This window comes from Tupaia chinensis, unplaced genomic scaffold (assembly GCF_000334495.1).
Source record: "Tupaia chinensis unplaced genomic scaffold, TupChi_1.0 Scaffold144171_1, whole genome shotgun sequence".
Taxonomy (NCBI): domain Eukaryota; kingdom Metazoa; phylum Chordata; class Mammalia; order Scandentia; family Tupaiidae; genus Tupaia; species Tupaia belangeri.
In genome coordinates this window covers 495969-523682 of record NW_006204027.1, presented here as the reverse complement: position 1 = coordinate 523682, position 27714 = coordinate 495969, and the positions used below count along the sequence as shown (strand labels likewise).

At 38.2% G+C, this 27714-nt stretch overlaps 1 protein-coding gene across 1 annotated transcript in view; it reads right to left on the bottom strand.

Moving 5' to 3' along the window:
- Positions 1-27714, bottom strand: part of NPEPPS (aminopeptidase puromycin sensitive) — a gene marked incomplete at its 3' end in the record, with an annotated part of 97532 nt that overhangs the window by 25548 nt on the left and 44270 nt on the right. The window contains 11 exon segments of the mRNA XM_006166088.2: positions 2039-2148; positions 5551-5611; positions 5995-6099; positions 6935-7099; positions 9298-9412; positions 10256-10289; positions 10409-10505; positions 10963-11163; positions 13188-13295; positions 16804-16925; positions 25365-25442. Of these exon segments, the coding sequence (XP_006166150.2) occupies positions 2039-2148; positions 5551-5611; positions 5995-6099; positions 6935-7099; positions 9298-9412; positions 10256-10289; positions 10409-10505; positions 10963-11163; positions 13188-13295; positions 16804-16925; positions 25365-25442 (1196 nt within the window).

Genomic DNA, 27714 nt, shown 5'->3' with positions numbered 1-27714 from the left:
TCTTTTCTTTTTTTTTTTTGGAGAGGTTTTTGCTATAGGGCACATGTGCTTGCCAGAAAGACAGAGACAGAGAGACAGAGAGACAGAAAGCGAGAAATCCCCCGCGGGGGAAATGGCCATGCTGCAATCCCTTCTCCTCCATTCTCCTCTCGGGATCTTGGGCACGCACACACACACACCTGGCGTGAGTTTAAGCCACCGGGTCCAGGTGGCTTAATGTAAGATGTAAAATGGAGGACTCCCAGTCCTCTACAGGACTCCCAGTCAACTACATGGGAGTCCAGCAACATAGCCATTATGCCAACTGCTGGTCCCTGTGTGTTGATATTCTTAAAAGCACCAGATAAGAGAAAACACTTGTCAGTCTATATGGAGTGTAATGTAAAGTTCTTTAGTTGCTTACTATAACAGACTAATCCAAAGTGTAAGAAGAAGAGTTCAAAGAAACAGAATGGTCACAACAGTTGGTCACTAAACTTACTGCCATTTTTCCCCACCAAACACAATCAACTGCATTCTCTAAATTCCCTTTTCAAATTCTTTTTTTTTTTTTTTTCCCAAGAGAGATTTTTGCTATGGGTTGTGTGCATTTGCCAGAGAAACAGAAGGTGAGAAATCACCCCTCGGGGAAATGGCCACGTTGCAGTCCCTTCTCCTCTATTCTCCTCCTGGGATTTTGGGCATGCACGCACACATGCCCCACGTGAGTTTCAACCCTCTAGGTCTGGGACTCAAACCAGCCAGCCACATGGGAGTCCAGCAATGTAACTACTTCGCCATCTGCTGGTCCCTTAAATTCTTGGTGCAAATCTGAGTGGTCGTCCAATGTGCACACTTTATGCTAAAATCCAACCTTGTTTAAAGTTAAGATGTGGCTCCAGAATAGTAACCTGTAAGCCTCCACAATAAAACATTCCTTCCATGTAGACATGAGTGCATTTTTGAGAGAACGAGGGCTATTTTAAATGTGGAACATGGCTCTATGTGTTGAGCATGGTTCCAGCTCACAAAACCAGGGCAAAGAAATTTAAGAGAATAATTCCATATAACGAAACTCAGTTAAAACTGAGTTTTGGTAGGCACTAAAAGTTGATGTGTAACTCTTAGTCCTATTGGAGAATAATTCATTCCAAAGTACTTTTCTCTGAATTCAGATAACAGTTAAACTTATAAATGCAATTCTAATTAAAATTATACTGTTACCCAATCAACAATAAACACCAGTTTTACTGAATATTACACAAATTAGGTACTGAATTTTAGCAAATGGCTTTCCTGCATCTAATCAGGTGATTATGTAGTTTTTCTACCTGATTCTGTTGATATAGTGATTATGAATTTTTTACAATGTTAAACCAACCTTGCAATCCCAGAATAAACCTCATTTGGTGACTTTAGAATTTTGTCAACAAATTTAACAGTACTTTCCCTGGGGGCATACTGTTCTCTCTCTCTCTCTCTTTCTCTTTTTTTTTGAAAAGATTAATTAATTACTTCATTCATTCATTCGTTTTAATTTGACCAGAGAGAGACGGAGAGAGAGAGAGAGAGAGAGAGAGAAAGGAAAGTGAGAAAGCAAGCCACCAGATCCAGGACTTGAACTGGGAGTGTCCAGCGTCTTAACCACCACACCACTTGCTGGGGTTCCATGTTCTCTCTCTTTTTTTTTTTTAAAAAGAATTGTTTTATTTAACTTTATTCATCATTATTTATTTATTTTAAAAATTTGACCAGAGAGAGACAATGAGAGAGAGAGGGAAAGTGAGAAAATAAGTCGCCAGGTCTAGGACTCAAACTGTGGTCAGTCATGTAGGATTCCAGCACCTTAACCACCACGCCACCTGCTGGTCCCAGTGTTCTCTCTTTTAAGAATGCATAATTTTAAGTATGTAATGGAGGCAAAGTCACCGAGAAAAGAGTAGAAAGGCTGGTTTCAGTGTTACTAGAATACTTAAAAGTACAGAAAGGCAAATTTAACAACACTGTATTGAATTTTGCTAAATAAAATATCAAACAACGGAAATTTTCATAAATTTACCTGTTCAGCCTCCACATAAATGAGGGGAAATCCCATCTGTTTGGTCCAGGTATTCATCACAGCTGCTATGGGTTTACCACTGGCATTTTCTAAACTTTCCCAGAGATCCTCTAGAAGATAAACAAACACAAACAATAATAATCAAAACTGTTTACATTTTTATTTTCTTAAATAAAAATAAAACCAGAAATTTAACTTTTTTTTTTTTTTTTGGAGAGGTTTTCGCTATAGGGCGCATGTGCTCGCCAGACAGACAGAGACAGACAGAGAGACAGAAAGCGAGAAATCACCCCCCAGGGGGGATGGTCACGCCGCAATCCCTTCTCCTCCATTCTCCTCTCGGGATCTTGGGCACGCATGCACACACGCCCGACGTGAGTTTTAAGCCACCGGGTCCGGGACACAAACCGTGGTCGACTACGTGGGAGTCCAGCAACATAGTCATTACGCTAACTGCTGGTCCCAGAAATTTAACTCTTGACACTGCATTGCTGACCAGTTCTTTGGTTCTTTCAGGTTCAAGTAACAAGCAGTAGGACAAATTAATATTCCCCCCTCCTTGCCCCCAACTAAGTAAAATCTACTATAAAAGCTAGTCTTTAATTCTGATATACTTAATCACTGCAATTACAAGAAAAATTTACAAATTATAATAAAAATAAACAGGCAAGTTCAAACAAGGAGAAATAGAAACAAAGAAAGGTAAACAATCATTCACAAACTTAAAACTATTTTACCCATTCAACTAGCTAAAGTTTAAAAATATTCAATGCTAATGAAACTGAAGTACAATAAGAACATCAGTGGTAACAGAAGAAGCAGAACAGCAATACAATGTGATATGCACTACAACGGCATGCACTGAGGAAAATCACTTAAAAGAAAATGAAGCCTTCGCAAGAGAGAACTTCTGGTTTATGGCATGACGATGAGCTGCTCATCACACAAACAAGGAGAAAAAGGACATTCCGGTTAGACAGAATAAATGGTCTATGTACAAACAGGAGAACGTAACACAGAAAACAGCAGTAACAGCAATATGTCCAATAAGCTGAAGAACAGATGGAACATGAGTGGAAGTAACAGGAGATAAAAAGTTAGGCAGTGGGCTAGCCAGGGGGCGAGGTGGTTGAGGTGACTGGATCTTACACGGGCAACTGTACAGTTTGAGTCTCCGACCCCATGGTTTGAAAAATACACTGGACCTGTGTACGTGCATGCCCAAAGTCCCGAGAAGGGACTGTGGGCCCTCCCGGAGCACATCCATGCACAGGCCAATTAGGAGTGGACTACTCCCTATTGGGAGTGTCTATCTCTGTATCTCCCCTCTTCCCATCTCTCTCTCTCATGAAAGAAATATATAAATAAACTTTTTTTAAAGGTAGGGGCCAGCAGGTGTTATGGTGGTTAAGGTTCTGGACTCCCAGATGGCTGACCATGGTTCAAGTCTCAGACCTGGTGGCCTGAAAATCAGGCTGGGTGCATGTGTGTCCCAAATCCTGAGAAGTGAATGAGGAGAAGGGGCTGCGGTATGCCCCCAGGGAGCATTTCTCACTTTCCCTTCGTCTTTCTCTGCCTCTCTCTGGCAAGTTGGCATGTTGTGTGGCAAAACAAACAAACAAACAACAACAACAAAAAAAAAACAGGAAAAAAAAAAGGCAGCGGCTGAATTGTTGAAGACTGTATGACTTAAAAAGAAGTATGGACTTTGTTGTGAAAGCAATGTAGTGTCTCAGTATTTTTAATGTTGATACAATTCTGCAATATTCACTGCAGAAAGACAACTCTAGCTTTAGTATAAGAGATGAAATTGAAGGGACTTGGGCAAGGCAAGATGCAGCAAGGTAGTAGGTAACTGCAGAATTCCACTAGAGATCCCAAAGGCATGAATTAAAGGAAGGGCAGTGAGGATAGAGGGCACTGGAACATCTCCAAGAGGATGAAGACCACGGATGGTAACTGAAATATATTTGAATACCAACTGTCTTCCATTAACAATAAAAATGGGGGGCCAGCAGACAGCATAATGATTACATTGTTGGACTCCCATGTTGTTGATTATGGTCCGGGTCCTGGACCTAGTGGCTTAAAAACTCACGTCAGGCACGTGTGCATGCATGCCAAAAATCCTGAGAGAAGACTAGAAGAGAAGAGACTGTGGCATGGCCTTCCCACCCAGGGGGAAGTTTCTCATTTTCTGTTTCTCTGGCAAATACATGCACCCTGTAGCAAAAAATTCATTCATTTATACATACATACATACATACATACATACATACAGGGGCCAACAGGTGGCACAGTGGTTAAGGTGTGGGACTCCCACATGGCCGACCATGGTTTGAGTCCCGGACCCAGAGGCTTGAAACTCATGCTGGGCACATTTGCATGTAGGCCCAAAATCCCAGGAGGAGAAGGGATTTCAGCATGGCCATCCTCCCTGGGGGGTGATTTCTCTCTCTCTCTCTCTGCCTCTCTAGTGAGTACATGCACCCTATAGCAAAAATCCCTAAATAAATAAATAAATAATAAAAATTAACAAAAAAGCCTTCTATTTGAAGAGTGGCCCATGAACATATAGCATTGGATTTACCTGGGCGCTGTTAGAAATGCAGTCCCTCAGGTCCCACCCTAGTCGTACTGATTCAGAACGATTTTAATAGACCATAGGTGGCTATATATACACTACCTTTTAAGTGCACAAGGTTCTTTCCTCACATGTTTTTAGTGTGTGTGTGTGTGTGTGTGTGTGTGTACACATGCAAGAGAATCAGTACTCAAAAGAGTACTTTTTTCCTAGCTCTGCTTTAAGGAACAGAACGTTTTTCCATTTTACAAACTAAGGTGGAAAATTTACAAGGGAGGATGATGGTAGTCAGGGTTATATCATAGCCTGAACAGAGACAGATATGGCATCTTTTTTTTCCCCTGTAATTTTGTATGTGTGCTTGCTGGTGAGACAGAGACAAAGAGATCTTTATCATTCTACTAGACATCAATGATGTTATCATAAACCTTGTCTTTTAAATTATTTTTGTTCACTGAAGAACTCAAAACTCCAACTCTCTTTTTTCTATTCAAGTAACTCTTATACTTTTATTTTTTCTTTAGACTCTTTAGACTCTAATACCTAATAAGTTATACATCATATCCTAAAAATCTTAAGAGACTCTGTAGTTCTATAAGTTTACTCTAAAAATAGTAAATCTGCAGCTTTTTAAATAGCCAATTATCAATTTAGGGCAGTAAAATGAACCAATCACCAAAAAGAACTCTTCAGACTCTTAAAGTATGCAAAAATCAGGCTATGGAAAGCAGAATACTGGAGGATGACCAAAGGGATAATGGGTCCCAATTCATGTTAATCCAATGATTTACTATTAATATATAGTTTCAAGTAAGTTCACTCTACTTCCACTTCTTATGTATTATATGGAAAGTACTTAGAACAAAAACAAAATGCTCCCCCCAGAGTGACAGTACATCTGTTTTTATCTCAGGCTACTGAAGATTACCTGTGGCAGCATTCTTTTGTTGGAACTTGGTTAAATACATGTTCATTCCTTTCTTAAAGTCCTGATAAAACACAATTTTTAAAATCCAAGAGAGTCAGATATTATCTCTTATAGTTTATTTGCATAATAGAACTCAAAGGCAAATTTTACTGAAATATCAGCTATTCTAAAACACATCTAGCCCTCTGATGCTTTCTGCCTTTTATCTAAGAATACATACTCTGCCTTCTGCTCTTGCTTTCAAGTTTTAAACTGACCTTTCACCCCTCACCCCGAAACATACTTGTACATCATCTATCCAGGAATCCACAATGATCAATATAAAAAGAAATGAAGACAAGCCAAAAATAGAAACTTAATGCAAATAGAATAACTTCTCCCACACAAAAATATTCTATAACTTCACTATAAAAGAATGAAAGATTTAAAAAAGTAGTCTTTTACCTTATCCCCAATGTAGTCATGTAGCATGCGGATGACAGATGCACCTTTGCTGTACGAGATGGCGTCAAATATCTCATCAACCTCAGAAGGATGGCCCACACTGACCTGGCAGACAGTGTGATTCAGGATTATGACAGCAAGCAGATAGCCTGTAACACTGAATTACATAAAAAGCTTTCTAGGAAAACCCTTCTAACTCGTAAGATATTCTTCTGCCTTTAACTCCTTTCATGGTGTATAATGATGATCCTCAAAAGAATACAGTAATTAATTCTAATAAAATGATGGAATGATCTCCATCACCTCTTAAAATGTGGGCTCCAGTTCTGACTTCACTCTGCTAGGAGGCAAATCACTATGATTCTGGTTATGCTAGGGAAGGGGGGAGGTTAGTAAGGGAAGGAGAGATGAAAAACATTGATTTCTTGCACTAATTGTAATACCTTACAATCATATAGGACCCTGGTTAAATATGCTAAAGTAGGATTATAACTCTAGTTCTTTGAATACAAAATTTATACATATAACTAAATGAGGTGAGGATACGCTAAGAAAATTAAAATGTGTATAAAAACAATGACAATAAAAAAAAATCTACAAATTTCCTTTTAACAATGCAATCACCATGTTACCCAACAGATGTGTCTCCCATACTAGTCATAAAAACATGCTTAGTGAATGCTGCTGGGCATATAACACCTATTTCTTCGAAGACCACAATTTTACACTGCCTACCTTAAAAAGAAACGTTAATTAGAACTTAGTCTTAAATTTTCAAGACAAGACATAAAAACTATAAAAACAAGTGCAAGAAAAATAATTTTAAGAAATCACCCTTGCAGTTTTCTCTTTTCAGAATCCTAAGTATCTCTGTAACAAATTGCTTATTTCACTGAAAATGAGAGCAGTCATAGGTCAATGGTTGGAAAGTATGGCTCACTTCAATAGGATGGCTGTTATCTAAGGCGTCAAGCTCCTGGGCCCGGGTGTAATCAGCAGAAACAAACTGAGTCCAGATATCATACTCTGGGAAGCAGTGGTCTACACACAGATATTCAATCCAGGATGCAAAGCCTTCATTTAACCAAAGATGAGTCCACCATTCCTAAGAACAAAAGATGGAAATATGTAGACTTACATATCCCTTTCACTATACTTCAAAACTTACAACCTAATAAACTAAAATTCAATTTAAAACATTTGGTAAAAAAACATTTCTGAGGAAAAAAAAAAAGAGAAGCCTAAAAGAGATGTCAAGAAAGGCCAACTGGTGATACTGGTATTATGCCTGAGGAATATTTTCAAAATACTGTTGGGCCATCTGGCAACCTGGTAGTTAAGGCAGCTGGATTCCATGTGACCAACTACATAGTTCAAATCCTAGACCTAGCAGCTTGAAAAGCATTCCAGCCGTGGGACCAGCAGTTGGCATAATGGCTATGTTGCTGGACTTCCATGTAGTTGACCATGGTTCAAGTCCTGGACACAGTGGCTTAAACTCAAGCCAGGTGTGCGTGCATGCCCAAGATCCAGAAAGAAGAATAGAGGAGAAGGGATTGTGGCATGGCCATCCCCCCCGGGGGAGTGATTTCTTGCTTTCTCTATGTCTCTCTCACAAGCACACACACCCTATAGCTTTGTGCTATTTAACTAGTAGCCCTCACTAAGATAAACTGGTACAAAGCTAGAGCTATTCTCTAACCTGTATTTAGGACCTTGGAATTTAGTTCCTGAAACAAATGACTTCTAGCAACTAGAATAGTTAAATAAATCCAGTAAAAAGTTGTTTAAAAATAATATGAGAATGTGCACACCTTCCCTACTAAAATGTATTGTTGGCAGTTTTGAAATAAAATCATAAATTCCTCTCAAAGCTAAGCAAAGAAAGTATTTGGTAAGAAGTAGCAAACTGCCACACGAGAAGACAATTTCTGAGCATATTGAATATAGGCACTAACACACATAAATCCAAATAAGAGTGTCAAAAAATATTTTTTACCTATAAATAAAATGTAAAACATCCAACACAAAAGCCCAGGGATGACTTTCTTTAGAAAGTCTCTCATACATGTGACAGTTGCTACGTACCTCACTTCTCTACGTATCTCTGTGACACTCGGGCTCAACCAACAGCCGAACTGGGTTCTGCTCTGTGGCAGCCTAAAATGCTGCCAGGAGTTTGGGTCTGAGATCTCCAGTCCCTTTATTGCACAGGTACTTCTAGTTCACTTATTAAAGCTGGTGCTCCCAAGCTCTCACATGGGTGGTGTTTATAGGTAATATTTATTTAGCGTAAGAGTGAAAGGTCAGGGTTAAAGAACAGAGATCATTCACTGCCAACATTGTAAGAAACTAAGACTTCAGTTACCACTTGAAATTGTAATTTGCCTTTATTCTGCAGTTACTCTGTAGTTTATTTTATTTCATTATATTTCTATTTAACATTTGAGGAGGGGCCAGCAGGTGGCAAGGTGGTTAAGGTGCTGGACTCCCACATGACTGACCGTAGTTTGAGTTCTGGGTCTGGTGGCTTGCTTTCTCACTTTCCTTTTTTTCTCTCTCTTTGGTCAAGTTAGTAATATTTTTTAAATTCTTAAAAAAAATCAAAACAAAACAAAAAATCATTTGAGGCAACAAAAAAACCTGATCCCAAAGAACATTTCACTCTAATCAAAGATGTTTGTTATGTATGAAGTTACTTTTCAGCTGTGAACTATATGTAAATGTGGCTTAAGAAACTACACTTTAATATGGAATCTCATTCCATGATTCATTCTTTATCTAAGAGGAATCTTTCTCTTTCATTCAAATTAGTTTCCTAAGAACTCACATTTGCAGGCAAATTCTACAACAGTTTAGAAATAGTTTCTGTTGAATTAAGATCACGTAGGCCCAGTGGCATGGTGTGAGCAGTAGGGCACCAGATGGGAGGCCAGGTTCAGACACTGGACCAACCTGAACAGCTTGGGTGCAGCAGCTCCCACCTGTCATCCTAGCTAACTGGGAGGCTGGGGAGAGGATTCTAATAGCAAGACCTTGTCAAAAATACCTCTCTCTTTCGCCCTCTCTTCCTCCTATGCTCACTCAATCTCTTATTAAAGCAAAACAAAACTGTCTATATGTTCTTGACCAAAACAGATTCTGATAAAATGTTTTTCAAAGTGGGCCTTTTAAAATAAAGTTTTTTTATTACTCAATTATTTTTGGCACAATGTTATCACCAAACCTGCAATACTATGTAGCCAGAATCATGTACAGCAGGATAAAGATAAATATATTTGAGCACTTAAAAATATTAAATACCATAGTAACAAGATTTCCAAACCATTGATGGGCGAGTTCATGTCCCACAACCAGAGCAACCCACTGGCGTGATGAAGAACAGGAGTTTTTTGGATCAATAAGCAATGCAGTCTCCCTGTGTTAAAAAAAATAATAATTAATATAATTCAACAATAAAATGGTAAAGTACAAGTAGAGGAGATTCAGACAGCAAATGAGATGGTCAAGTTAGTAAGATACCAAGAAAACACTTCTTCAGTGCATACAAGGTAGAGAAAGTTCCAGAAGGTGAAAGACTACCCCAATAAAACTCACACAACAGAAGATCAAAGATGGGACACAAATTTAACTATCAGTTTGTTGATATGACAGCTGCCTGAAATTTTGAAAACCTCTAAGGCTTTAGGGATTATTGTGCTAGATAGAGAGAAGGCAGTCTTTCTATTAAATGAGGGGAGTGGCAAGGGAAGATGTATTTCACAAACCCAAAAAGAACGCTGATTAGGCTGTCCAAAACTTAGCTCATCTAACAAAGCAATTGAGAGGAGAAGGAAAAAACTTGTTTACAGACTTTGCTTTAAAAATTATACAACCCACGTGTTTGTGTTGTGGTGACAGACATGTAAAAACTTGGCTAGAAGATATGAAATCAGGGAAGGGTTCTTCAAGCTGGATAAATAACTATGAAACTACTGGGAGGGAGAGAAGGCACCAAAATGAGAAACTCAGCCAAGAATACATCTAAAAATGCTACTAAATGCCAGATGCTCACTTTAAAATCCTACACCCTCAGATAGTAGCACCAGAGGAGGTGGAGAGAGGTTCGTCTGCATTCTTGAAATATGCACAGCAGTGGGGGGAGGTAGGACACTTTACACCAGATCATAAAAAGCAGGAGCTACTCAGCTGTGATTAGGAGTAAAGCCTTCAGGAAATCAGTGACTGAAAGATACAGCAGGGTGACACATCATGAACATACCTATAAGTAACAAGGCCCCAGTTCTCCATGGCACCTTCAGAAAATAAATATAAATATTTATTGATATATATATACACACACATAATTATTTATCAAAATCACAAAAATTTTAAAAGTTATTACAATTCAGCAATAAAATGAAATTTACTTTACCAGCTGCAAAGTCTGCAATAGCAATGAGATCAATTTTAGGTAGAGGATAAGGAACATTGAAGTAGTCCTTATAAAAAGGCAAGGTTTTAGCAGCAACCTAAAAAGGATAAACAGAAGAACCATCTGATAAATATTTTATTATAATTCATAAAGAATTCTACAAAGGAATCCTGTTGCAAGCCAAAGTATCTCAAGGCACTAGAAACTAATCTTGGGGAGTCCTACTTCTAAAGACTGTCTTAGCCCCAAGCTGTGGATATGCTGGCTAAACTTTAATCCACTTAGAAACTGTTATGAAAAATATAATTACATACTTTCCCACCCATTCCCTATATAAATAAATTCTACTCTTATATTCTCTTAATCATTATCTTATGAATGTTAATATAACATCAAGGTTGGTAATTCCAAAATTCTATTAAAAATAACACCAAAGTAGCACAAGAACTTTCAGATTAAATTATAAATAATTTTTAGTAATAATTGATCAGAAATGTAAATTCCCCAACCTGGAGTTATGGACTGTTGGAACAATCCTCTTCAAGTACATTTACCTCTAACGCAAATTTTCCTTGCTCTGCTTTGCCAACAGGAGTGTAAACACGGACACACACACCATCTTTTGACCTTGTTTCTACAAAGTCATATTCACCCACAACAAATGCCACCAGATATGTAGACATAACAGGTGTGCGGGCAAACTTCACTTCCACTAAATTTTCATCATCAGGGTATGGTTTCCGGTCAATTACATTCTTAAAAAACAAAAAGGAAAATTTAAACAGATTTATATTAGTACCTGGAGCAAACACGAGCCAAAACCTGTAGGCTTGATCGCCTCTCCTTCCCCCTTTCCAGCTCAGCTTACTTCTCTATTCCCATTCAGCCAGTGCTTTTATGTGGTCAAGATCTTTCCTTTCATGAAGACAAGTGATCTGAGAAAGTACCCATTTTAAGAAGTTGGGGGTTAAGTGTTTAAACTACCATGGACTTATGGGACCAGCAGTTGGAGTAATGGCTATGTCACTGGACTCCCATGGAATCAACCTCGGTTTGAGTCCCACACCAAACGGCTTCAAAATGGGCCTTGAGAGGAGAATGGAGAGGGGACTGCGGCATGGCCATCCTCCCTGGGGTGTGATTTCTCACTTTCTGTCTCTCTCTGTCTTTCTGGTGAGCGCACGTGCCCTATAGCAAAAATCTCTCAAAAAAGAAAAAAAAAGAAAAAGAAAAAAAAAGAAAAACCTGAAAAACAAAACTACCATGGACTTGTGAGAGAGAAGAGGAATCAACTTTTTTTGAATGCTTGTATGCCAGGCATGGGAGGTTTTAAGTAAAACCTCATACTTTCTAAGAGAAATAAGGACAGGAGAAAACAATTATTAATAAAACTAAAGCATAATTGTGGAATGCCCCAGTTCAAAGGGTATCAATTTCTAGATCTAGAGCATTCTCTATACCAAGGCTGGAACTAAGTAAATTTGTGAAAAAACTTCCACTTTACCTTCAGAATCCCTAATTTCCCTTTGGTGTTCTCCCTCTTTTCCTATTCAGGCTCTCAGTTTCCTCAAGCTCTCTATATTCTTTCTTCCAAGGAAGATTTATTCAAGACCAGACCTGATAAATTCATTCACACTAAAATGTAAATGAATATTTCAGTTTAATCTATTAGCCTCCCATCAAAGAATATTTGAGAAGAGAATAACACTCTCTCCACCAATAAGTAGGCAAAAGCTAGTTATTTTCTTTTTTTTCTTCTTCTTTTTTGAGACGTTTTTGCTATAGGACGTGTGCACTCACCAGAAAGAGAGAGAGAGACAGAGAGACAGAAAGTGAGAAATCACCCCCCATGGGGGATGGCCACACCACAATCCCTTCTCCTCCATTCTCCTCTCGGGATCTTGGGCACACACACACATGCACCCAGCGTGAGTTTTAAGCCACCGGGTCTGGGACTTGAACCGCGGTCAACTACATGGGAGTCTAGCGACATGGCCATTACGCCAACTGCTGTACCCCTCCCCCACTTTTTTTTAAAAAAGAATTATTTATTTATTTAATTCCATTTGTTATTGTTAGTTTTTTTATTATTATTTTTTGACCACCAGAGAGAGAGAGAGAGAAGGGCAGGGCAGGGCAGGGCAAGCGAGAAAGCAAGTCACCAGGTCTGGGACTTGAACCATGGTAGGCCATGTGGGAATCCAGCGCCCTCATTCACCACACCGCCTACTAGCCTCAAGCTAGTTATTTTCAAGTGCAGTAGACGTTTCCAAGTTTCCTAGAGTCATATTTAGAGGCATCAGGCTGCTCTACATCTCAATTTACGTAGTCCTGGGCAGTACATTTCATGTGGTGAATACACTCTGGTTATGACTGAGATCAATGACATCAGTTAAGAGAGCATACTTTAAGAACACAATCAGCCGAAAACCTAAATACAATGTATTATGTGTCTACGTACTGACTGAGTCCAGATCTTTTTCATCTAAGTAGTATCTTTCAAACTTGTCACTTACTTACATCCCCAAACTAGAAGCAATGAACGAGCTTATTAATGTATTACATAAGGAATTTCTTCCATGAGGAGAAAACCCTTCAAAAACAAGGCAATTATGAAAAAGAAGGCATACTAGAAATAAAGAAAAATAATATTTGAGTTTCCGTAATGTACCAGGCACTGTGCTAGGTGATTTCATGTTATCCCATTTAATAAGCTAACTAAATATGCTAATTAGTTAGCCTATTAAAAATTTAAATATACTTATAAATACATACATACCATGTTTGATAAAGCTACTCTGTCTTTAGGAACAACCAACGAGATATCAAAAGTTGCTTTGATGGCAGGCTCATCCCAGCAAGGAAAAGCCCTCCGGGCATCAGTAGCCTTAAAAAAAAAAAAGAAATGTAAACACCACTGAACTGACCTATTAGGCTATTTAATGAAGCAACTCCCATTTCTCTCTATTATTCATTCATTCATTCATTCATTCATTCATTCATTCACTCACTGGTTCAAACATTTGCTTTGTACACAGTGGCAGGAAACTGAACCTAGTCACTGACCACAAAGAAAACACAAAGCCTGCTACCACTGCCATATCATCAATTACCTGGGAACTAGGTCTGCTACAGAGCTCAACCATGTCATTTACAGTGACATTTTTTAAAAGAGATTTTTGCTATAGGGTACATGTTGCCAGAGAGACACAGAGAAAGTTTTTGCATGCACATGTGCCCAGCATGAGTTTAGGCCACCAGGTCTGAAACTCGAACTGTGGTCGACTACGTGGCAACCACTGCGTCATATCTGCTGGTCCTGACATTTCTGTTTATAATAAAACATTTCAACATTTCAAATTTAATGCAAGTGGCTTCATCAATAATGTTAACATATCACAGAACATAGAATAGTCGATAGTATGCTGTAAGATTCAGAGTTGAGAAAATATGATAGATTGCCTTCCTGGCTTTTCTTTTAAAAAATAAAAAAATATTCTCAATCTTTGATGTGCTCTCTTCTTTATTTAGAATGGCAGCAATGAGAATAAAGACAGATGCTCTATCAATTCAAAACAGGTAATTTATTTAACGGCATTTCCACATTCTACACATAAACTGTCACTATTTGACCTATTTGAGAGACCTTATTCTTTCTTTAAAAATAAAAAAAGCAAACTTATTAAAGCAAAATAAAATTTAGTGATTCTGCAAAGTATCAGTTATTAAAGAAAGAAAACAAAACAAAACTAAAATGGGGGCCAGCCAGCAGTGTAGCAGTTAAGGAGGCTGGATCCTACATGGCCCACCATGCATTTCAAATTCCAGACCTGGCAGCTTAAAAAACAAGCCAGATGCATGTGCAAGCATCTCCAAAATTCTGAGAGCATAATGGAGGAGAAGAGACTGCAGCATGACTATCCCCCTCCGGAGGATTGCTTTCTCACTTTCCATCTCTCTCTGTTGCTCTCTGTCTCCAGTGAGTGCAAGCACAGCAAATTAAAAAGAAACTATAAAATGGAACCAATTTCAAGAGTTTGTATCACGAAAGAAATAACAAAATATGGAGTGGTACAGGAACCACTTACTACTGAAAAAAGGGTTTCTCTAAGAAAAAAATGGTAAATGGTGGGTTATATTCCCAAGAGTTAAATCAATCATGGATTTCATCAACAAATGAACAAGATATCTGAAAAGAAAGTGGAGAGTAAGGAAAAAAAAATGATAAAACAGAAAATTTTAAATTAGAAGCGGCAGCAGTAGAGAAATGAATTTATACTAGAGTAAATTAAATGAATGATATAGATAACAAGATTGAAATGTTTCTGAAATATTCAAATGACAGTGATGAAAGCAATGAAAGGCGTACTGAGGGACACACTTTGGTGCTAAGCCTATTACTAATATTCCTAAAGAAGGGATTGAACAGATACCATACTGAAGACGCAATAGAGAAAAAATTTGCTATAATATACAAAGATTTGAAGATGAAAATCAATAGAATTCACAAGTATTACATGAAATAAATGAAAAGTAAACATCTAGTAAAAAGATTTCATTTTCAGAGGCAAATATAACAAGCAAGCAGAAGAAAACAAACCAAAATGAAACAGGTTACCTACAAAGGGAGAAGAGACATTTCATTGTAGTCTGACTCCTCTTGACAAAAAAGAGATGTGAAAGATTCAAAACAATATTTATAGATGTTTGAAAGGGGAAAACTGTAAGCCAATTACACTACTCTTGCAGTTGAACAAGCTAGGCTTCTTACTCATTGTTGCAAGGGAGAACTCACACCATAAGGAAGCACAGTGTGCATCAGTAGAGTGCTAAGAAGGAATCTATTATAAGATTTGGCATTTGGTTAGGTGATTTGGGGGAGGGTCTAAGGAAACAGAGATTCACTATAATTAGATGCTGTCAGAAAGCATGGGAAATTCTATGATTGGGTATCACAATAAATCTTGTCTGTAGGAACTGTAATTGGAAAAGAAACAATAGTCACTCATTTTAACTCAGAGATGGAGATGTTTGGTATTTTGTGGGTAGCACAGTGATCTTGTTCTTGTCTGGGCTTAGATGAAATTAAGAAGTGGCCCTGTCTTGTCTCACAGTATCATGGTTTCAGAGCAACCTTGTTTGAGGTTTGTGTCCAACAGGAGAATGACACGAGATAGTGGTGACTACCAGGACTGCTCCTGAATGTCAGCAGTTGTTCGTTCGTTCGTTCTTTCTTTTCTCTCTCTCTCTCTTTCTTTTTAAATCGATAAATCTATATACCCAGTAAACTGGTCATGTATGAAGGCAAATAAAAGATTTTTAGATAAGCAAAGGCTTAGGAATTATGCCACCCATATACCCTCTTTAAAGAATTTGAGACATAATCTAGTCAACCAGAATTCGTCACAGCATTAAGCCTCAACAGTTGTGGCACATACTATTTAAAAATGGAAGGTGGGCCAGCCCCATAGCTGAGTGGTTAATGGAGATGAATCCCAGATGGCCAAGCATAGTTCAAGTCTCAGTCTAGCAGTCTGGAAAAGAGGCTAGGCATGAGTGTATGCATGGTCAAAATCCCAACGGGATGGAGAAACGGAGGAGGAAAGGATTGTGGTGTGACGGTATGCTTTTTGGGTGGGGGTGCTTCCCCCCACACTCTCCCTGTTTTTCTCTGGCAAGCACATGTGCCCTTTGGTAGTTAAAAAACAAAACAAAACAAAACAAAAACACAAAGAGAAAGGCAACATGGAATTATTGAAAAAGAACATAAATCAGGTAAGACAAGTTGATAGTAAAGTGGATTCAAAATTTTGGATTATGTAAAACAAACAATATAGGGATATGGACATAAACACGAGGCTGGATAGTACCAATGACTTCATTATCAATCTTGAACTTTGCCTAAATAAATTTAATTAGACTTTACACTTGCAAGTACCACTAGCAGAGTCAAATTGCAAATACTTGATAAATAAAAACATCAAAGGAAGCTCAGATACTACAGTAAGATAAACAAAGGAAATGTTAAAAGAGAAAAGAAATGCTATAAATCAGCTAGTAGTACTGTAAGAAAAGCTGTGGGTATCAAATACTAAGAGGATGATTTTAAGAAAGGCACACAGTACAAAAGCAATTCAGATGTTGAACTTTTGTAATATATATATGTATATGTACATATATATACACACACATTTTTTCATACATACATACATATATATACATACACATTCCCAAACCACGCCCTTAATACTCTATCTCTACAATGACAAAAATATTCAAAAATTATTAATGTAATATGGCCAGAGGAACTTAGCCTCAAATAATTATCCCATGTAACAGAAGAGCTTGGTCAGAGTGCCTAATTTAAGAATAATAATTAGAAGAATAATCCATACCTCAAACTGTGTTACAGCAGCATAGCGTACTTCTCCAGAAGGGGTAGTATATTTACTTCTATAAAAACCTTTCATTTTGTCATTCAGCTCTCCAACAAAATCTATCTTTAAGGTTCCTGTACCTATGATTGAAGATAAATAAAAATGATTTTTATGGAGATGTTAAATACAGTTATCAAAAACAAGTCTTCAAGACACTATGGCAACTGGCTATTTACAATGTCCGTGTGATTCTTTCCTTTCTCAAATACTCTTCCAGTCACTGGTGTGGTGCTTTTAAAATATTTATAACTGTTTATAAGTTTGTAAATAGGTATTGTCCCCATTTTGCCAGAAGGAGAAATTGAGGCTGCAAAGTTAAGTACTTGTCCAAAGTCGTACAATTAGTAAGTAGAAGTAGAAAGAATGGGGTAAATTTATAATCCAAAATTCATGCTCTTTGCAAATTAATAACATCATGTGAATTGGTACTTTTAGATAACTTCATGCACAGAAAGAGGAATGTAGCAATTACTCTGTCATTAAAAACCAGTCACTATCTGTTCACTCCAAATGAAACCCTGATTGCATACTTTTTAAAAGAATATAGGGAAGACCAACAACTTGATCAGCAAAGGGACATAAAAAAATTCTTAGTCACTTCAATTATCTGAAATCTGATACTAAAGGAATACATTTAAACAGTAAGTTATAAGTGTAAATAAAAATGCAGCCTAAATATGTATCCTATTGTTGCACAAGAACAAAATTAATTTAGACAAAAATGTGACTTTTTTGAATAATTATCATTTTATAACTGAAGAAAATTTATAATTATTATCTAGCAAACATGTGCTAAATTCAGATGCATGGCAAAACAATATCTCATTCTACATTTACAAATCAAGTCACCAAAACAAACAAACCAGGAAAATGTTGACTGTGATTAATTCTTTTGAAGTATCTATTTATACCAGGATTTAGAGCATGGGACCTAACAATCAAAGATGGTATGACTATAAAGTAATTAGCCAATCACACCCAACTTTCATATTCTAAATCCCTCCCCCCACCTCCCAATAAGGTGCGTGCACTCTCGGGAGAGAGAGAGAAACGGAGAGAAGAAAAATGAGAAATCACCCCCGGAGGGATGATCATGCCACAATCCGTTCTTTTCTGTTCTTTCAGGATCTTGGGCATGCGTGTACGTGCGTACACACACACGCGTGTACACACACACACACACACACACAAAGCCCGATGTGATTTTCAAGCTGCCAAGTCCAGGACTGGAACCACAGCCAGCCATGTGGGAGTCCAGTGCCTTAACCACCACACTACCTGCTAGCCCTATATCCTAATGTTTTAAGATATCACTTTGGAAAGCTGTAGAGCAATGATATTTGACACTGTTCAAATGTTCTTGACTTTTTCAGATACATTCTTTTGGACAATCTCAGTTAAATTTTCATCTTCTAAAATTAAATTTGTGCTTTGGCAAAGTCCAACAGTCATGAGGAGTGTATGTCTATGAATTAAACAAATGACAAACTGCAAATGTTCCTAGACAAAAACAAAGTGTGTCTATTAAGTAATTAAACTGATTTCTTATGTGCCACAAACTGGTTCTGAAAGTAATCTAAGCAAAAATGTCAGAATGTGCAGTAAAGTCAGCACTAAAAACAGTGCCACATTCTTAAAATAATCATACTATTAACTGAAAAACAACTGAACAGATTTTTGTGTCAGTTATTTTTTAAAAGTCACACATTTTTGTTTTTCTGTAGGGAATAATGAATACTTTTTTCTTTAAGAAGAATGACAGGTTACTGGGATGGTAAATACGAATATAGTAAACAGATCTGTAAGAATTTTAAATGACTGATACTAAACTATTAAACTATAAATAACACATTTTTTTAAAAAATTCAAGGTGTTTTGTCTCTATTTTTTTTTTAGGAATTCCTCAATTTTATTTTTTAAAAAGCAGATGTATTATGTTAATAATGTTTGTAAGGAAAAACTAATAGATGATAAACACCCACTACCTTTAATGATAATTGTATGATGGAATTTCATGTTACAATTCCAGACTGGAATTGGCTGGTCTTTTTTGCACTAAGTCAAACATTAAGATTTTTTAAAGATAACTCATATTTCATGGTTAACTCTTTCAACTTTTCCTATTTGGAACAAAAGTGGATTTAAAACTCATAACTAAATAAGAAAGACTGCTTACACTTTTACTCGGTTTTAAATCTCCAAGGCCATCAAATCATAACAAGATATTGACAGTGACCACTTCCAAAAAGTGGCATACTAAACAAAATACAAAGTATTGGAAAGGATTATTACCTGAAATTCAAACAAAATACAAGTTAAAGTTTTAAAAAATGGTTAATAAATTTGTGACACATTATATGATACTAATTACAAACTTTATTATTAGTATAATAAAATTTTAGGGCAAATAGGAGAAAATTAACTTTTTAATAAATTTCACTTTTCAAATTTATATCATATTAATGAACTGATTTCCAGATTGTCTAATTTTACTTCTACTCATACATAGAACTGTTTACATTTGCTTCCTCAAATCAGGTACCTTATTTTGGTATCAACTGTATGCAATATGTATCTATTTGAGATGGTAAACCTTTTAAGACACAGTAAGTTCATTTACTAACCACCTGAAAAACAGACTGTCACCAAAAACCTTAAATAGTCACAGTTTAAGAAAGTATGTACTGTTGCTAGACTCCCACTTGAGAGCAGTTAAAGTGCCTCACCCAGAGGCTTGAAACTCACATTCATGCATGCCCAGAATCCTGAGAAGAGAATGGAGGACAAGGGATTGTGGAGTGGCCAACCCCCTGGGAGGGTGATTTCTTGCTATTTCTCTGTCTCTTCAGTGAGTGTGTGTGGCCTATAGTAAAAATCTCTCTTAAAGAAAAGTATATACTGGTTGCTGCAAAACCTGGAATAGATACTGAAATACTTAATAAGAAAAAACTGGGGGGGCCACTAGGTGGTGGCAAGATGGTTAAGGCGCTAGACTCCCACATGGCTGACTGTGGTTCGAGTCCCAGACCTGGTGACTTGCTCTCTCACTTTCCCTCTCTCTCTATCTCTTTCTGGTGCCCTATAGCACACTTAAAATAATAATAATAATAATAATAAATAAAATAAATTTTTAAAAAAGAAGAAAAAAATTTGGCCTAGCTGCAGTGGTGCAGTGAGCACAAGGCACTGCAATGATGGAAGCCATACAGAAGATCAGGGTTGGGTTCTCAGGTTCCTGTGACCCTGACTGACTGGGAAAGGCTGAAGCATTTGGTGGGTGGGGGAGGAGAGAGGGACGATGACAACATGAGACCCTGTTGAGAGTGCTTGTCTTGGGGCTGGCAAGTGGCATGGTGGTTAAAGGCGCTGGACTCCCACATGGCCAACCATGTTTCAAGTCTCGGACCTGTTGGCTTGCTTTCTCAATTACTCTCTCTCTCTGTCTCTCTCTGATCAAACTAGAAAATAATAATGATAATAATAATAAATAAAGTTAAATAAAATAATTCTTCAAAAAAAAAAAAGAGAGTGCTTGTCTTTTTCTGTCTCTCATAAAAGAAATCAGTAAACTCAAAAAAATTCAATAAGCCTGCTAGCTAAATGCTTTAAAGACAGATTTGGGACAGCCCCTTAGTGTAGTGGTTAAGTACTGTGATTTGTGAACTAGATCTCTAGCTGGTTATGGTTCAAATCCTGGCCACGGCAGTTTGAAAAACATGCTGGCCGTGTATGTGTATGTGCATTGATGTGTGCATACCCCAAATTCTGACAGGATGGAAAATTGAGGAAAAAGGATATGGCATGACCACACCCCACTGGGGAGTGCTTTTTTCTCTCTGTCTCTCATTCCCTCTCATAAACATACAGTACCCTCTGGCAAAATAAACATATAAATAAATATAGATTAATTTTTATAAAAAGGGAATAAAAGGTCTCTGTCTGGTGCCAACATGTGGTGTGGTGGTTAAGGCACTGGATTCCCACATGGCTGACCATGGTTCTAATACTGGACCTGGCAGCTTGCTTTTTCCCCTCTTTCTGTCTTTCTCTGGTGAGCACATGTACCCTACAGCAAGCTAATAATAATAACAATAATAAATTAAATAAATAAAAATAATTCTCCCCCCAAAAAAAGGTCTTTACTTTTGTGTCACCATTTCTTATTATCCTACTTCTCACTCTTCAAAATGCTGAGAACTCATAGTGTTTGTCTTTATAAATGCCATGCTACAGGACCCTTAATCACTGATTCTGAGGTTACTGGACCTTACTATGACTATGGTAACTTAACCACTATTCTAGAATGGTGTCAATTTAAGAGAAAAAAAAAAGATGTTTTATTTATCTGTATATAGTAGTTGACACAATTATTAAGTTTGATGAGGTTAATACAAAAGTTACTAATATCTTAAGATATGTTCAGTATTTACTCCATTATCAGATAGATCACTTGTTAAAATTAGAAAAGACAGGAACCTCATTCTTTTTAAAAATTTATTAACTGGGAAGAGAAAAACAGAGAGAGGGGGATGGGAAGATACATGGATAGAGACACTCTCAACAGAGTCTTCATGCCACAACTCTCCTCTAGCCTTGGCCAGTCATGGTTACAAGCACACCTAGGGCATTTATGCGCTGTGTTCACGAAGACCCAGAAAGTGAACCCAGAGCCCTCCTACACGGTCTCCAGGATCAGGCAGCAGTATCCACATTGCCTGCATCACCACAGCTAGATCAAGAATCTCTCTCTTTTTTTTTTTTTTTGTTATAGAGTGTGTGCACTTGTCAGAAAAACAGAAAGCAGGAAATCACTGCCCCCTCCCAGAAGAGGGGTGGCCACACCACAATCCCTTATCCTCCATTCCTCTATCAGGATCTTGGGCATACACACACATGTACCTGGTGTGAGTTTTAATCTGCCGGGTCTGGGATGTGAACCGTGGTCAACTATGTGGGAGTCAGCAATGTAATCACTGCATCATCTGCTAGTCCCCAAAACCTCATTTTTAAAGCAAAAAATGACTAGGTAACTCTGACCCAGAGAACCTTGGGAAAATGTGAAAACCAATGATTTTTTTTTTTTTGAGGGGTTTTTGCTATAGGGTGCGTGCACTTGCCAGAAAGTCAGAGAGACATAGATAGAAAACGAGAAATCACCCCCCAGCGGGGATGACCACGCTGCAATCCCTTCTCCTCCATTCTCCTCTCGGGATCTTGGGCACGCATGCATACGCACCCGGCATGAGTTTAAGGCACAGGGTCCAGGAGTCAAATCGTGGTCAGCTACATGGGAGTCCAGCGACACAGCCATTGCGCTAACTGCTGGTCCCCAAAACCAACGATTTTTAAGCAGATTATTAATCAATAGTCAATATTTCAATATAGTTACACTTGCAAGATAAATGTACTATTCTAACATTTTATTAGTTATTGTTAACCACAAATTGGTATATTAGCTAGAAAAACTCAAAATCTATGTTAAAGTATAGTATACTAAGAGTCACAATCTTCCCTGACTTGTTCCTATTGTCACCATTTAACATGCCTGCTGTAAATAGTCCTTATCAAAAATGATAGTGCTCTTATACACTAGCAAGTGACCTCCTACATATTGGGTTGTCGAAAAGTCATGATACATTTTTGCATAGAAAAATACATCATGACTTTTCCAATATATAGCTGGGGAGTAGAAACATGAAAAAGATACACATAAATGTTTTGAAAGCATGGTACAGTTCTGAAAGGATACAGAGGAAACAGTTGCTCCGGAGAAGTGGAGTTAAGAGAGGAAGACAGGATAAATAGCAAACATACTTTAACTGCATAGAGTTTGAATTTCAAACTATGTACATGGTTGTGGGGTTTTTTTTTTTTTTTTGCTTTTTTTTTGTTTTTTGTTTTTTGAGAGTTTTTTGCTATAGGGCTCATGTGCTCACCAGAAAGACAGAGACAGAGAGACAGAAAGTGAGAAATCACTTCCCCCCAGAAGGGATGGCCACGCCACAATCCCTTCTCCTCCACTCTCCTCTCAGGATCTTGGGCATGCACTTACACACACACACCCAGCGTGAGTTTTAGCCACCGGGTCCAGGACTCAAACCGTGGTCAACTACATGGGAGTCCAGTGACATAGACATTACGTCAACTGCAAATATGAATGTATGAATGTATCAATGTGGTTTTAGCTAAACCATCTTTCACTCCCATCCTTCCTTCTTTCTTTTACAGAAGTAAATTGTCAATGACCTTGCAAATCTGAAAATATTTTTCCTTTTACTCCCACACTTAAAATTCATAGTTTGGCTAAGCACAGAATTCTAAATCAGGTTCACTTCTTCTTTTTTTTTTTTTTGAGAGGTTTTTCGCTATAGAGCGCGTGCGCTCACCAGACAGACAGACAGAGAGAGACATAGAGACAGAAAGCGAGAAATCACCCCCCAGGGGGGATGGTCACGCCGCAATCCCTTCTCTTCCATTCTCCTCTTGGGATCTTGGGCACGCATGCACACGTGCCTGGCGTGAGTTTTAAGCCACCGGGTCCAGGACACGAACCACGGTCAACTACGTGGGAGTCCAGCGACATAGCCATTACGCTAATTGCTGGTTCCTAAATCAGGTTCACTTCTGAAGGAATGACTTCATTATAGTTCCACTGTTCCTAATGGCAAGCCAGCACTTGCTACTGTGATCCCTAAACTTTGATGGCAACATGCTGCCCATCTCTCCTTCTGCACCACCCTTGACAGAAATTCTTTGAAAGTCTCACTTTATCCCACAAGTCCTAAAATTTGCTTCAGTGTAGGGCTTCTACCTTTATTGAGTCAGTCTGTCCTGGTGGTATATGCCACTTTAAACTGATGGTCCCTGACCCATCAGGTCAAAGAAATTTTATTTTATGTCTTTAATACATTCTCTTCCCAGTTTTTCTGTTCTTCCTTTTTATTAGACAGATATTGGTTCTACTGGGCTGGTCCTCAAATCTTCTATTTTTCTGTTTTCTATCTCTTGTTTTCCCTACTATTTGAAAGATTGCTTAATTAATTTCATCTTTCAAAAACTTTTACTGTGCTTTTAATATCTACCATAATTTCCAAACGTTTTCTTAATCTCATTCTTCCTATCTGATGGCTTTCTTTCCTTTCCTTCCTCTCTCCCTCCCTCCCTCCCTTCCTTCCTTCCCATCCATCCATCTGTCCATGAGAGTGAAACAGAGACAGGCAGCATTTCAGCAGGGTCTCGACACCACAATCTACCCACCGCCACAGTCAACTGTGGGTCACAGGCAAGTGCTCGCCCGCTGTACTTAGGTCTTTCTCCAGGCTTAAACCTGAACCTGCCCGTGTGGACTGCCTAGCAGAGTGGCCCATTTTCCTGCTGTGCCAGTCTCGCACCTGCCCTTTTTATTTTTTTAAATAAATGTATTATCTTCTCTTAACTCTCTAAGGATATTGATTAGTTTGGGTTTTGTTTTTATTTTTAAAACTTTCTTCTGATTTCTTTTTGCTTCTTCCAACTTCCTATATCTCTATTATACTTATAGTTCTACCTTTCATATTATAAGCCTGCCCCAAATATCTGCTAATTCCTGTCCTACTCACTTTAAATGTGATCATGCTACTTGCTCTGGTCAATGAAATGAGTGCCTAAGTATATCACCATCCACACAGAAGCTTTAATTGTGTCTGTATAGTCGGTTTTCTCCTATCCTTGAGCTTCTACCCTCTGCCACGTGTAAGATAGCATGCTGCAGATAGCAACTGCTCACTCCCAAACTGGTATGAGAATGCCTGTGAGCAGTGTGGAGACAAGCAAAGTTGATGATACGGCTGTCGATGATCAGCAGTCCTTATAGCCTATGTGCAAGCAGTATATGCTGTTGAGGCCAGCTGGTTAGGTATGGTACTAAGGCAGCTGGATCTCACATGGCTGACTGTGCGGTTAAGTCATGGACCCAGCATGTGTAATGCCCCAACTTCTGAGAGAATGGAGAAAGGATTGCAGTATGACTATTCTTCCTGGGAGGTGCTTTCTCACTCCCTCTCCTTCTCTCTCCAGTGAGCATACATGTCCTACAGGAAAAACTTTTAAAAAGAAGGGCCATTGGTGGTATGGTGGTCAAGACACTGAACTCTCACATAGCTTACTACAGTTCAAGCCCCAGATCTGGCAGCTTGAAATTCATGCCAGGCACACGTGTACACACGTCCAAAATCCCAGGAAGAGAGTGGAGAAGGGACTATGGCGTGTCCATCTCCCCTGTGGGGGTGATTTCTTGCTTTCTCTCTCTCTGTCTCTCCAGCAAGCTCACACGCCCTATAGCAAAAAATCTCTGTCTTAAAACAAATAAATAAAAATTTGTTGTACCACCATGCCACCTGCTAGCCCCTCAAAAGTCTTTTCTTAATACTTAATCTGCTATCTGCTAATGAAGGAGAAAAAAATGGCATACAATAAATTTCTTTGGAACAAATAAGATGCCACTATTTATTAGAGAATTTTTTTAAAGCCACATTTCTTACCTGTTTGGAGAGTACTAGGAAAAGACAAGGTGACTTTTTCATCTTCATTCTGATAGTTAAATCCTGTAGCATGTATTTCTGCAACGGGAAAAAAAAAATTACTTCATAAATCTGGTTGGATTGATAAGACCAAGTCCAGGCTACAGCAATTAATGTTTTCAAAGACCAAAATCACTACTAAAATGAAATATTCTTAATATAGTAAAGTTCCCATTAATAAGAGTGTCATTTCAAATTAACCTATTATAGGCTACCCGACCTAAGTTAAATATACTCCTTAAAAACAATTACACATTTTTCGGGACCAGCAGATGGCATGGTGGTTAAGGTGCTGGACACTCCCACATGGCCATCCACGATTCAAGTCCTGAATCTGGTGGCTTGCTTTCTCACTTCCTCTCTCTCTCTACCTCTTCTGGTCAAATTAAAATACATGAATAAATAAATAATTTTTTTTTAATTATACATTTTTTATAAATTCACAAAATTCAGGTGATATAAGGGAAATATGGCCATTATAAATGTAATTAGGTTTTCCCTCAGACTCTCAGACATGCTTCGTTCTCATCCTCTTGTCACTGTGATATTGTTTTTACGTTATAGCCTAACTCATGAACATTTGAAAGATTTAGTAAACTGCCACGCTTTAGTAATTGCCATTTTAGTGTAAAAGATATATCAATGAAAACTCTGATTCCCTCTACAAGAGTAGCCCTTCAAACTAAGATATACGTCATATTCACTTTTTGTAAAAATACATGCTATATTTTACAGAAATAAAGATGATTAAAACAGGTATATAGAACAAATTAAGGCTTTGGCTTACTACCAGGAGTGAGAGGAGACAGCTCATTTGACCAATAGTTTAGGATGTGTAGTAGACATGCTAGCACATCCCATTTCATCCCAAATGAAAAGCCAGTCAGCGAAAGAAGAGCCTTAATCAACACATGAAAAGATGTCCATCATCATTAGTCACCAGAGAAATGCACTCATATCCACTAAGATAACTACCATCAAAATAATAGCTGATAGGCCCCTCTGCTGTGGGTGAGAAGTAACACAAGAGCCCTGGAAGATTAGAAACGATTCTAGCTGACCCTAGTTCAGATTCCCCCAGAAACATGTGCCCAGGATCCTGAGGAGCTTAAGGTGGGGGGGAGGGACTGTGGCACGATAAGACCCTGTCATTCCCCTGCCGCACATAAACTCAATCAGCAAAAGCAAAATTAAATTTTAAAAATTAAAAAGACAAGTATAATGATGAATCTAGAAAGATGATGCATTCTTGGTGGGAATACAAAAGGGTACAGCCACTTTGGAAAATGGTTTGGAAGTTCCTCAAAAAGTTAAATGTAGTTACCATATGACCTACCAATCTCACTCTTAGGTACATAGGCAAGAGAAATGAAAACATACGTCCACACAAAAACTTGCTCATAAATGTTCACTGTAGTCATTATTTATGAAAGCCCCAAAGTGTGAACAACCCAAATGTCCGTCAACTGATGAATGGAGAAAAGGTGGTAATTATTACATTATATAGAAAGAGAAATGATGTGCTGATACATGCTACGTGGGTGAGCCTTAAAAACATTACACTAAATTAAGGTGCCCAACGGTGATACGGTGGTTAAGGCAGCTGGACCCCACAGGGCAGGCTATATGATTTGAGTCTTGGACCCACCATGCTGAGCACGTCTGCATGCCCAAAATCCCAGGAGGAAAGGGAAAAGGGATTGCAGCATGGTCATCTCTGCTGTGGGGTGCTTGCTTTCTTTCTCCATCTATTTAGTAAGTACCCATGACTTCTGGCAAATTAAAAAGAAAATAATATTTGCTCTGAAATTATTAGATGTTCAGAGTGGAAAGCCATTCATACTAACTAAAGATGCATATGAAAAGTCTGAACCAGTATTTTTCATTAAAGTAGAGAAAGAAAAAACAGTATTTCTTTTTTTTCAGAGAGAGATTTTTTGCTATAGATATAGAGTAAGTACGTTCACCAGAGAGACAGAAAGTGACAACCCCCCCAAGAGGGATGGTCATGCTGTGATTCCTTTGCCTCCATTCTTCTATCGGGATTTTGGGCATGCATGCACACATACCTCATGTGATTTTTTTTTTTTGGAGAGGTTTTTTTTGCTGTAGGGTGTGTGTGCTCGCCAGAAAGAGATAAAGAGACAGAGAGACAGAAAGTGAGAAATCATCCCCCCCAGGGAGGACGGCCACACCGTAATCCCTTCTCCATTTTCTTCTTGGGATCTTGGGCATGCACCCGCACCCGCAACCAGCATGAGTTTAAGCCACCAGGTCCAGGACTCGAACTGTGGTGGACCACATGGGAGTC